General features: G+C 41.2%; 1 protein-coding gene across 6 annotated transcripts in view; it reads right to left on the bottom strand.

The window, feature by feature from the left end:
• Tex14 (testis expressed 14, intercellular bridge forming factor) overlaps positions 1-12,297 on the bottom strand; it is a 137,623-nt gene that overhangs the window by 34,576 nt on the left and 90,750 nt on the right. For 5 of the 6 annotated variants that reach the window (XM_016001764.3, XM_076577631.1, XM_042282559.2 and 2 more), the window contains 5 exons: positions 11,341-12,260; positions 8,182-8,288; positions 5,037-5,125; positions 3,769-4,050; positions 1,533-1,633 (listed from right to left, as the gene is read on the bottom strand). In XM_016001764.3, coding sequence (XP_015857250.1) covers positions 1,533-1,633; positions 3,769-4,050; positions 5,037-5,125; positions 8,182-8,288; positions 11,341-12,260 — 1,499 coding nt within the window. The remainder of the gene's footprint in view (positions 1-1,532; positions 1,634-3,768; positions 4,051-5,036; positions 5,126-8,181; positions 8,289-11,340; positions 12,261-12,297) is intronic. The other variant, XM_076577633.1, reaches the window with a different exon arrangement.

The following is a 12,297-nucleotide window of genomic DNA, read 5'->3' as shown; positions in this document are numbered from 1 at the left end:
AGTCTGTCAGATATTCTAGGCCTGTAGGCCAAAGATACATGCCCCAACATTACAGAGGAACCTTGGGTGACTGTCCAGGCAGCCAGATGTCTGTCGTTTCTATAGGTTTGGAAGTAGCTTACATTACACTTCCTGTTTACTCAGATAATATTATATCTTTCTGGGGTCTTTGATGGAGTTGAAGACTAGATAGTCATAGTTTTCCTTAGTTATGATAAAAGGTAAATTAGGTACAGAGCTTTGGACTCATCAAGATAGAATAAATAATGGAGTATTTTCTCAAAATATGCCAAATACAAATAGACTAGACACTGTAAATGTAATTCTGACCTGATAATTGGTCTTATTGTTTATAGTTTTATTATGTTAAGAGTTAAAACCGGGCTGGAGAGGTGGCTCAGCGGTTAACAGCACTGACTGCTCTTCCAGAGGTCCTGAGTTCAATTCCCAGCAACCACATGGTGGCTCTCAACCATCTATAATGAGATCTGGTACCCTCTTCTGGCCTATATACTGTGGCAGATAGAACACTGTATACATAATAAATAAATCTTTTAAAAAAAAGTTGCCGGGCGTTGGTGGCGCACGCCTTTAATCCCAGCACTCGGGAAGCAGAGCCAGGCGGATCTCTGTGAGTTCGAGGCCAGCCTGGTCTCCAAAGTGAGTTCCAGGAAAGGCGCAAAGCTACACAAAGAAACCCTGTCTCGAAAAAACCAAAAAAAAAAAAAAAAAAAAAAGTTAAAACCTTTCCTTTTTTTGACAAAAAGGGGAAAATGTTGTGGAATAACCTTTTTGTACGCTGTGAAGATTTGTCACTAGGATTGGTTTAATAAAAAGCTGAATGGACAATAGCTAGGCAGGATTTTCAGGGCAGAGAGAAACTGGGAAGAAGGGTGGAGTCATGAGGAGATGCCAGGAGAGACAGAGGAAGCAGCATGGGCAATACAGAATAAAGGTAACCTAGTCACATAAAGCAACATAGATTATGCTGGGTGGTGGTGGCACAAGCCTTTAATCCCAGAACTCAGGAGACAAAGGCAGGTGGATCAGTTCTAGGCCAGCGTGGTCTACAGAGCAAGTTCTAGGACAGCCAGGGTTACACAGATAAAACCTACCTCAAAAAAACAAACAAAAATAATATAGATTAAAAGAATTGGGTTAATTTAAGTTGTAAGAGCTAGTTAGTAACAGGCCTAAGCTATGGCTGAGCTTTTATAGCTAATAAGTCTCCATGTGGTCATTTGGGAGCTGGCTGGCAGGACAGGAATATCCACCTACAATAATATTCTTATATTGTATCACTGTCAACAGTTATCTGTACCACACCCCTTTAGGTTTTGTGGAGTTTTTTGAGACAGGGTCATGATTGGTCTTGAATGCTGTCTATGCTCTTGAAGTGACTGTAGCCCTGTAGAGTTAGTATATCTAACTTGTATAGATAATATTTTGGTGTTATAATACACAGCAGCAACCCAGGTCTACTTTATTAGATCCTTGAGTGCATCTTGGTCCTGCCAAGTTATAATACTTACGCTGTAAAATTTCTCAGTACCCACAGATGTGTCACAACTTGCTTGGGAGACTTCATTATGCTGTGGCTGCTCATGTTTTCTGAAGAATGGATATCTAAAACCTAGTGATCATAACATAATCAGGGACACAATCATTCAGTGATATTCATGTAGCAGAAAAAGGCAAAAAGTATCAATAGAATGGAGATATAAACATTCTTCAAAGGGTAGCCAAATTCTCTAAGTTGCATAGATAGACACTGTTAATTTAGCCTGGTCTCAAAATGTAGCCCTGGATCATCTAGCCATTTGACCATGCAGTCAGTAGCAATTCTTTTTTTTTTTTTTTTATTTGAGACAGGGTTTCTCTGTGTAGCTCTAGCTGTCCTGGAACTCACTCTGTAGACCAGGCTGGCCTCAAACTCATAGAGATCCACCTGCCTCTATGTCCCAAGTGCTGGAATTAAAGGTGTGCACGACCACTGCTGGGCATAAAGCAATTCTTTATGAAGAATAGATTCTAAATACCCAAAACCCCAAGCAATTGATTTTCCCTTGTTGTTGTTGTTTGATTGGTTTGGTTATCTGGGACAGGATTTCATGTAGCTTAGGATTGCCTGGAACTTGCTATACAGCTGAAGGTAATCTTGAACTTCTGAGCTTCCTGCCTCAAGTGTTACAATTATAGATGTATGCTACTCTGTATGGCTTTTCTTTTCTCTTTTTGGTCTGTGCATGTATGTGCAGTATTATGTATGGCTATGCATGTACATGCACATACACATGAATGCATGTGAAGGTCAGAGGCAAATGCTGGGTATTTTCCTCTATCCATCTCTGTTGTTTTTTTATATCTACAGCACAATGGCGATACCTGATCTTATTGCTGCCTCTGCTACTGACTGGGCCTCTGTAGCTGCTGCCTGGCCCCCTAAATGCTGTTTTAACTAAATCTCTATCCTTTTATTTTACCAATAAAGACTAGGGAGCCAGATGCTGGTGTGAAAACCTGCTAGTTCACAAAGGCAGAGAAAGCAGCCAGCTGACCTTCCTCCTTCACCAACATCCCAGAAAGCGAGCTTCTCTTCTGCTATCCCAAACCAAAAAGAACTGCCAAATTCAAAGCCCTCCCTACTACTTCCTGTGCATCTATCTGTCTTCCTGACCCCCTCTTACTCTCTACGGCCACTTGGTGTCAACTAGTTGCTTGGTCTGCCTCTTGACCTATGGTTGATTTTATTTAATCCTGATTATAGAAAGCTCTTGGATTAAGCATGTGTACTAGGACTGGGCCATACCACAGCCAGAGGCAGGTTTTTCCAGTAAGTAATGAAATATCAGGTTCACAGTGTGATCAAATATCCTGCAACACATCTCCACATTATCTCTTCAGACATTCTCTCAGTGGACCTGGTACTCACAGATTGCATGGATTATGTGTTCAGAATGCTCTAGGGATCAACCCATGGTTTTTAGGACTAGGGTTACAGATGCCGTTAGTTATGCCTGAATTTTACCTAGGTGCTGGGGATCTGAATTCAAGCTTCAGGCTTGCATAGCAGGCACTTTACCCATTGACCCATATCCTCTGGATTCTCTCTCCCCCTTTTCCTCTCCTCTCCTCTCCTCCTCTCACTTCCCCTCCCCCCTCTCTCTCTTTTACAGGAAGTACAAACAGAAGAAACCAATTGATTTTCTGCAAAGCTAAGTGTCAACTTCAGATCTCTTTTCTTTGACTTCAACGTCTGTGAAATTATTCTTTGATGATCTGACTGAACCACTGCAATGACAGTAAGTGCCACATGGACTCAGCAGGTTGATTCCCAACTTAGAATGCAATGAAAAGAAAAAGAGCAGACTGGGTGTGATGGCATACACCTGCAATACACCACCCAGGAGACTGAGGAAGCAGGTTAGCAATTCCAGGTAAGCCTGGGCTAACAACAAGGGCCTTATCAAAAACAAAAAAACATTCAATAGGGAATGATAGCTCACCTCTGCCCTCGAGTAAGAAAGGTTTTATCCCTTACCAGGTTAGACCGGGACCAAGGTCAGCACTTGGAGATTATTTTACTTCCTTTGGACAAAAGGACCTTGTTTCAGTAAGGGAAACTAATGGATCTCTTCACCTTTAAACACGGGTTCTCAGAAAAGTAGGAGGCAGGCCAAGCAAAGGGAATATGCTAGAAGCACGTGTATTTTGGGAGCTGAGAAGGAGACAGAGCTCACCGAACCCAACTCCTCCCAGGGGACTTACTGGTGAAGCTCTGAAGGCCTGTCTGTCTGCTAGGCTTGTTCTTGTCACAGTCACTGCTGTCCATTTTGCCAAGCTTCGTATCTCCTCTCAGCTCATCGTTTTTCCTTTGATAGTCTACAATGTGCTGCCAATATGTACTCTCAGGACCTCTGACTGGGGGCCGTGGCAAATGAGTGGCCTCATTTTCAACCTTGTCCTCAAAAGGCAAATGACTCTGAGGACTCCAAGGAGGTACTAGGAGCTGTCCAGAAACTGCTTTCTCTGCCATTTCTTTTACTGCCACTGGGCACGAAGAGAAAAGCATTTAAAACATCACTGTAAACATTAGAAAGAAACGTTTTCAACCTTAAAAGATACAATACTACTTCCACCATATTGTAACAGCAACTGATTTGGTGGTTTCATCACCCTTATCTTGCCTATTTGCCTTTACGGGGAGGGGATGAGAACTATGACAGACTATAGGAAACTCCAGTTATTACCCCAAACAATAGCCTATGCTGCTGAATTCCAGTAGAAAGCAGTAGCGCACTTGTAGATGGACCCTACTGCTAATTTAATGAGAAAATAATAGCTGAATTCCCAGGCTATATTAATTATCATCTGCCTTGTTTTTCTAGACTACACTATGGAAAAGAGAACACACCAAGTAGCCCAGAACAAAAGGGAATTACAGACTATTCGAGATAACACTGCATGCTCTCCATTTCAATGTTTAGGGTATACTATGTTGTAGGATATACATTTATACAGATAATAGAAATATTTCCTACAAAGTTTAAAAATAGAAAAGCATTTTCCTTCTACGGTCTGCAATTACAAGAGCTGTGCTTTTATTATAGGATGGTGTGTGTGTGTGTGTGTGTGTGTGTGTGTGTGTGTGTAAACAATAGTGTTATTTATGATCCTAATAACAAGACATGTGTTTTATACTTAAGAGATACCAAACAGGTGCTGGTGGTGTAGCTTGGTTGTAGAGTGCTTGCTTAGCATGAATAAGTAATACCTAGGTTCAATCCCCAGAACCATAATACAAACAAAACTGACGATAATCAAGAATTATAAATTTCATGCATCAGAGAGGCACGGTACTGCCTGCCTACAACCCTAAGACTTGAGAGGATCATTAGTTTAAGGCCAGCCTGAGCTACATAGTGAAATCCTAAAATCCTATCCAAATAAATAAATAAATAAATAAATAAATAAATAAATAAATAAATAAATAAATAAATACTATCTTAAAAAAAAACTCTTGACTTCATACTCACTTTTCCATTTTAAGTGTGCCTCTCCATCATCTTCATTATTTCTTGACTTTGTATTACAGATTTCAGAAGACACAGATTCCATACTGATCCTAAGTTGCATCATTAGGGTAGGAATGAGGTAGACACAAATAAAATGTTTGTTCAAGTTCCTAATAGTTCAAAGTCCACCTGCTGACCCAGAACCCCTCCCCACTCTGACACACCACAGAGAGCACCCGATACCCCACCATCTCAGACTGTAAGGCCCCACACCTGGCAGAGCCCTGTTGAGGCCTGGGTGACCCAGGTCTCCATGAGTGGTTTGACTCAGGGAAGGGTGCACTATTTAGCTGAGTAACTCCTGACTTGGATACTTGACTCCCTAGATTTTTCCTAGCTGAAAAATTTAAAGGTTGGGTTAAAAAATCCCCATGGGTTTGTTATTTTTTTATTAATTTTCAAATTCATAATTTATGATTCTAACAATGTTCTTGGGAGATTCTCAGAAGAAACTGAAAACTGAAATAGTTTCATCCGACAAAATCTGTCCTCCACTGTAGCCACGTCTACCCTGCCCTCAATGAAACAAATTACAACTGACAGTTCATGTGAAGGTTCTCTGGTGCCAAGGCCACCTTATCAGTGACAGCACAATAGCTAACACTTGAAACAAGCATCTTAAGGCACAAGTATCCTGAAGAACAGTTTTTCTGGGTTCTGGATCCTGCTTGCTTGCTAGGTCACCTGTCTTGCATTAGTGAATATCAGTCTCTCTAGACTAAACTGTTTTATCTGCAAATTAGAACAGTCTTTCTTCCTCTAAATATCTCATGATTATAACCATTTTGCAATTGATTAAAATAACTCTTCAGGGCTGGGCATTTTGGCACATGCATTTAATCCCAGCCCTCTGCAGACAGAGTAGGCAGATCTTTTGTGAGCTCCAGGCCAGGCAGGACTACACAGTGAAATCCTGTCTCAAATAATAACAGCAATAATAGTGATAATAAATACATAAAATAACTCTTTAAAAGTGTGTAGTTAGGCTGGGCAGTGGTGGTGCACGCATTTAATCCCAGCACTTGGGAGGCAGAGGCAGGCGGATCTCTATGAGTTCTAGGTCAGCCTGGTCTACAATAGTGAGTTCCAGAACAGCCAGAAGTGTTAGACAGAGAAACTTTGTCTTAAACAACAACAAAAAGCATGTGATCTGTGGCACAGCTATGAAATCCTTGTTGCCCAGAATGCACCACTACCTAGTTGGACCAGAAAAGAGAGCTTGGATCTGACAGCTGCTTTCAAGAGCTTTTTGGCAACATCTATAAAGAATCTTAAAATGTTCAAAGCCTTTGACCTAATAATTCTGCTTATGGGAAACTCCTAAATACATAATCAAAAGTACAGAAAAAAATGGATTTTAGTTTTTTCTGTTTTTTTTTTTTGCGGGGGTGGGTGGGGTGGGGGTGGGGGGAGGGGGGCAGTGGTGGTGTTCAAGACAGGGTTTCTCTTTATAGCTCTAGCTATCCTAGAACTTGCTCTGTAGACCAGGCTTACCTCAAACTCAGAGATCTGCCTGTCTCTGCCTCCCGAGTGTTGGAATCAAAGGTATGTGCTACTATGCTATACTTTTGCATATTTTTATTACATTTTCATTTTTAAAGTCACTATGACCTTGTTTCCAACAGAATTTAAAAAAAACAAAATCTAAAACTCAACAATGAGAAAAATTAAATTTTTTCAAAATAAGTTTACATAATTTTTTTTTAAATAGCATAGCATGGCAAGTGAAATATATGTATTTATTTATTTATCTTATTAAGGAATCTTACTATGCAGCCCAGAATGGCCCTACCTCCTTAGTGCTGAGATTATAGGCATGAGTCACTATACCTTACTTTCGGCATTTTTTAAACGTATATGGGTGTTTTGCCTGCACATGTCTGTGCACCACATAGGTACCTAGTGCCCGCAGAAGCCAGAAGAGGCCATTGGATCCTCTGGAACTGGAGTCACAGATGGTTGTGAGCGGCATGTGGGTGCTGAGAACTGAATTTGGGTCCTCTGCAAGAGCAGCCAGTGATCTTAACCACCGAGCCGTCTCTCCAGCCCCCTTTTTTGTTTTGTTTGTTTGTTTGTTTTTAGACAGGGTCTCAATGTAGCCCTGCCTGGCCTGGTACTCACTACATAGACCACGCTGGCCTTAAACTACCTCTACCTCCAAATTGCTGGGATCATAGGCATGTGCCACTATGTGCTTTTGCATACTTTTTTTTATTACATTTTCATTTATTTGGGAAGGAGTACAGTGGTGTACACACACACACTAACTGTAAAAGAGCTCGAGATGGCTTAGTGATTAAGAGGACTTGCTACTCTTGCAGACCACTGGAGTTCAGTTCCCAGCCAACAACACAATGATTAAGGAACATCTATAACTCCAGTTCTAGGGAATCCATGGGTACTGTAGACATGTGGCATACACACATAAATGTGGGCACAACATCCACACACTTAAAATAAAAATAAATATTAAAAAAATAATGGAGCTGGAGATGGCTCAGAGGTTAAGAGCACTGGCTGCTCTTCCAGAGGATCTCGGTTCAATTCTCAGCATCCACACAGCAGCTCACAACTGTCTATAACTCCAGTTCCAGGGGATCCAGCACCCTCACACAGACATACATGTAGGTAAAACACCAATGCACATAAAATAAAAATAATTTGTTTAAAAAATAATAAAAAATAAATGTATTCCAGCATGGTGGCACACACCTTTAATCCTAGCATTTGAGCGGCAGAGCCATGTCGAGTTTTGTGAGTGTGATGCTAGTCTGGTCTATATAGTGAGTTTCAGGCCAGCCTGGGCTACATAGTGAAATCCTATCTCTAAAATACTACTACTAATAATAATAATAGTAATAATTTTAAATTAGGGAATTTTGGAAAGGCAAAATGCTTTACTATTGCTATTGATGAATTCTGTCTGATTTAACCTGTCATCCATTTTGCTTGTGATGTCTTCTGTAAATTTCCATTACAATCTGTTTCTGCATTGCTTTTATTCATTATCCACAATCCATTTGTCACAATATATTAAGGTCAGAAAGTGGTCTAAGGCCACATGAGAATATAAAGCATACAGACACAAAGAACAGTGTTAACCCACCTCCTACTGTTTTGGTTTCTATTTTCTTCCAAACTCTCCTTGGCTTCTTGGGTGGATGGTAACTGTTCACCTGTGTTTTGCTTCCCAGGACCACAAACAGTTGGCAGCTTAAAAAAACAAATATGTTTCAATGCTTTTGGTGGCGAATTTTTCTTTTCACACTCATACTCTATTTTCAAAATCATTTTTGCTAAGTGTGTAGAAATAACAAGAGCAATTTATGATCATTTCCTTTGCATGTTTCCTATTTAGTAACTGAGAAGTTTTTACTAAGGAATGTGGAGTGCGAGAACCCAGTGCAGAGAGAGGGTGAGCAGAAAACAAGTATATCAACAGAACCAGAAGCTGTGTGTGGTGGTGAACATCTCTAAGTCCAGGACACAAAGATGGCTGTGTGTTTGAGGTCAGCCTGTACTACAGGACAACACGGTGAGTTCAGGGCCAACCTAAGATACACAATGGAACCTTGCCTTAAAAAAATACCTGGAAGCCAGGCAGCGGTGGCACACGCCTTTAATCCCAGCACTCGGGAGACAGAGGCAGGTGGATCTCTGAGTTTGAAGCCAGCCTGGTCTACAGAGTGAGTTCCAGGACAGCCAAGGCTACACAGAGAAACTCTGTCTAAAAAAAAAAAAAAAAAAAAAAAAAAAAAAACAATAATAAATAAATGAATGAATAAATAAATAGATAGATAAATAGATAGATAGATAGATAGATAAGAAACTTAAAAACTTTGCTAAATATTTCTCTCCTACAGCAACATAAAGGCGGGGATTTTCATGGCAAGACCACTAAACCTTGGATTCTAGTCTAAGCCTTGATGAAAATAATGCATAAATCCTCTAGCTCAGGTTTATCATCCATAAAATGAAGGTAATAACTACTAGTACAGTGCTGTGAAAGTAAAATATAATAGAAGTTACAATACTTTGGAAATAGCGGAAATAAAAAATAATAACGCTATGTCCTTCATTCAAAAGACAGATATTTGCTTATCCCAACTTTTACTTCATTTTAATTAACTTAGGTAATCATTTCCTAGCTTATAGCAACAAATTCAGAGCTTGGGGATGGTATCAAGATCCAATAAAAATGAGAGAAATCATTAAAAATGAAGTATATCTGATCTGCATAGGCGTTCCTGGCCAACCAGGGCTATATACTGAGACCCTGGCTAGTATGTATAGTGGTACATACTTACTATCTCAGCCCTTGGAAGGCTAAGACAGGAGGACTTGGAGTTCAAGGACAACCTAGGATGTATAGAGAATTCTAGGCAAGTCTGAGCCATATAGTAATACCCTCAAAAAGACAAAAACGAAACAAAGAGCCATAGGTAGAGAGAGGGGTGGGGAGAGAGGAGGAGAGCAGCAAGCAGGCTGGATCTCAGCAAAAGTACAGCCGGCTAATGGGCAAGGCATAGAGCTATCTGCCCCAACTAAGAATGGAAGATTACATTGCCACTCGAAGGTTCTAAGAATGAAAACTCAGTATAAGCTAGTATAGCTGGCGGTTCTGCTATTTCAGAATTAAACTCTTTCTCACAGTGGAACGGACCTCCACTACTCTACCCCATCTCAGCTACACCAGGCCTCAGGAAATCCCAGTCACTGAGCCTGAACTTCACACTCTGTAAAAGGAGGGAGTTGGTGCATGCCTTGGGGGGTCTTCCAGCTCTGAAAGTGTGACTCAAGAGGCACTCCACTCATCTCTCTGTGAATTTGTTCAAGTTTATGTATTCATCCATTCTCTCGTTCTTCAGTGACCATTTATTAAGTGCCTTTGATGTTATCAAGCATCATACTAGGTACTGGGACACAGGAGTCATAACTCAACTATGTCCTTAAAGAACCACAGAAGAACTGGTCTGCAATGTCACCTTCAGCTCCTGGGATACCTTGTTTGTTTTTACTTAACTGTCTCCTTTGAAAAGCAGGTTCCTCACACCCTCTGTGTTTAAGTTAAAACACACTAGTGTGTAAGTATGGGCATAGTCTGTGCTTATTCACCATTATATGCCAGGTTCTAATATAGCCTCTGACTTTATAAATGTTTTATTTATACCTCCTCCCTCCCTGCCTCCTTCCCTCCCTTCCCCCTCCCTCCCTCTGTGTGTGCATGCATGCATGCATGCATGTGTGCGCGCACATGTATCAATTAATGGGTATCTCCTCAATTTCCACTTTTTAATTGTTTACTTATATATGTATTTATTTACTTAATGTGTATGGCTGTTTTGACTGCCTGTATGTCTGTGCATCATGTGTATGCCTGGTACCCACCGACACCAAAATAGATTATCTAGCCCCTGGGACTGGAGTTAGTTAGTCACAGGCAGTTGTGAGCTGCCATGTGGGTTCTGGGAATTGAACCTGGGTCCTCTGGATAAGCATCCAGTGCTCCTAATGCCTGAGCCATTTCTTTAGGCCCCTCCACCTTTTTTGAGACAAGGTATCTCCCTTGAACCTGTAACTCACCTATTCAGCTGGACTAGTTGGCCAGAGAGCTCCAGGGATTGTCCTGTACAAACTAATATGACTGATTTTTTTTTTTTAAATATGAGTGCTGGAGATTACCCTCAAGTTCTCATGCTTGTCTGGCAGACATTTTACTGCTAAGCCATCTTCCCAGTTCCACATAAATATTTCTTAAATAATTCAATGGGCAATTTAGAATAGGGCATCTTTTAAAGTGTGTGGGCCTGAGTGTATGTATATATGGAGGAAGGCACTGGATCCCCTGGAACTGAAGTTAAGGGTGGTTGTAAGCTGACTCATGTGGGTGCTGCCAAATGAACCCAGGTCCTTTGCAAAAGCAGAAAGTGCTTAATCATATCTCCAGCCCTAAAATGGGGATTAACACCTGTCCACAATACTTTATATACTTTGAACTATGTCAAATTGCTAGTACTTAACTGATCTATGAAACAGAAATTTCATATAGCTGGACTTAATATACTTGAATCTCTAGAGGACAAAGGCTTTGTGCTTGGTTTGGAACAGGGGTTAGAGAGAATATCTACCATAGAATTCCATCACAGAGGCCTTATTTCCTAACCCAGGAGGACCTTGCTATGAGTTATCTGCATTTATTTACAGTGCTGCACACAAGTCACAGGAAACGTTGGTTCCAGGATTCCACTCCTTCTACTCACTGTACCTGATCGTTTGTCTCTGACTGGTCCCCACTGCTTTCTTCAGAAGTTTGTGTGAAAGGCTTCCAGCCACAGTCACTTAGTTTCTCAGGCTTTTTGCCAAAATGTCCTTCTTGGAAGTCTCTCTCGGTTCCTGGACACCTTGCTAGGGCCAACCTATAACTGCCATTTTCTGACTGCCTGGGCTCTGATGACTGCGTAACAGGAGAAAGGTAAGTCAAATATGGAGGGCCCACAGCTAACAGGAACTTGGCATTTGCAAACCTTAATGAAGCATCCCACAAACTCCTACATTGATTGTCCAGCTCCTTCTGTGCCAACTCAAGTTCATCTATTTCTTGCTCAAGTTTCCTCAGCCACTCAGCATTCTGTTGCATCATAACCTGTGAAATCTTTAGATTCAGCACACACTTACTGACAAACTCGTCAGTCTTGGACCAGCTGCTCATTTTGCCTTTGTCTTCTCTGGTTGGTTCAGATAGGCTGAGTGAACTGAGGGAATCATTTTGCCAGTCTCCATCCTCAAAGGAAAGGTCTGTGTCAACTTCTGAAAAGCTCTTGTCCTCCTCACAAAAACAATGCAATTCTCTCTCCATCTTATCCAGCTCTTCTTCCAGGGACGGCAGTTCATCTACCTGGTTTGGCTTATCCCCCTCAAGAAATAAAGCAGTCCCTGGACACTCCTCCTCTTTGTCAGTTCCCAAGTCCAAGCAGCCTGAGTAGATTTCATTGATTTCAAAGCTGCAGAGGCTGGCCTGACTTGCCATGGGGCTCCTGACCTCTTCTGCTAAACACGAAGCAGGAAGAGAAGGAACATTTGGATTCTCAGGTTCCTGAACTGACAGACTTGAATCCAGGACCTGAGGAGTTAGTGTTGTTTTTCCAGTGGGAACAGAGGGATCTGTTGGTGAAATGGGCTGACTACCTGTTGAAAAGAATAATAATACCCAACTGATTAAACT

Source organism: Peromyscus maniculatus, chromosome 8, assembly GCF_049852395.1.
Source record: "Peromyscus maniculatus bairdii isolate BWxNUB_F1_BW_parent chromosome 8, HU_Pman_BW_mat_3.1, whole genome shotgun sequence".
Lineage (NCBI taxonomy): Eukaryota > Metazoa > Chordata > Mammalia > Rodentia > Cricetidae > Peromyscus > Peromyscus maniculatus.
The sequence above is the reverse complement of the archived record's forward strand: the minus strand, read 5'-3'. Positions and strand labels throughout refer to the sequence as shown.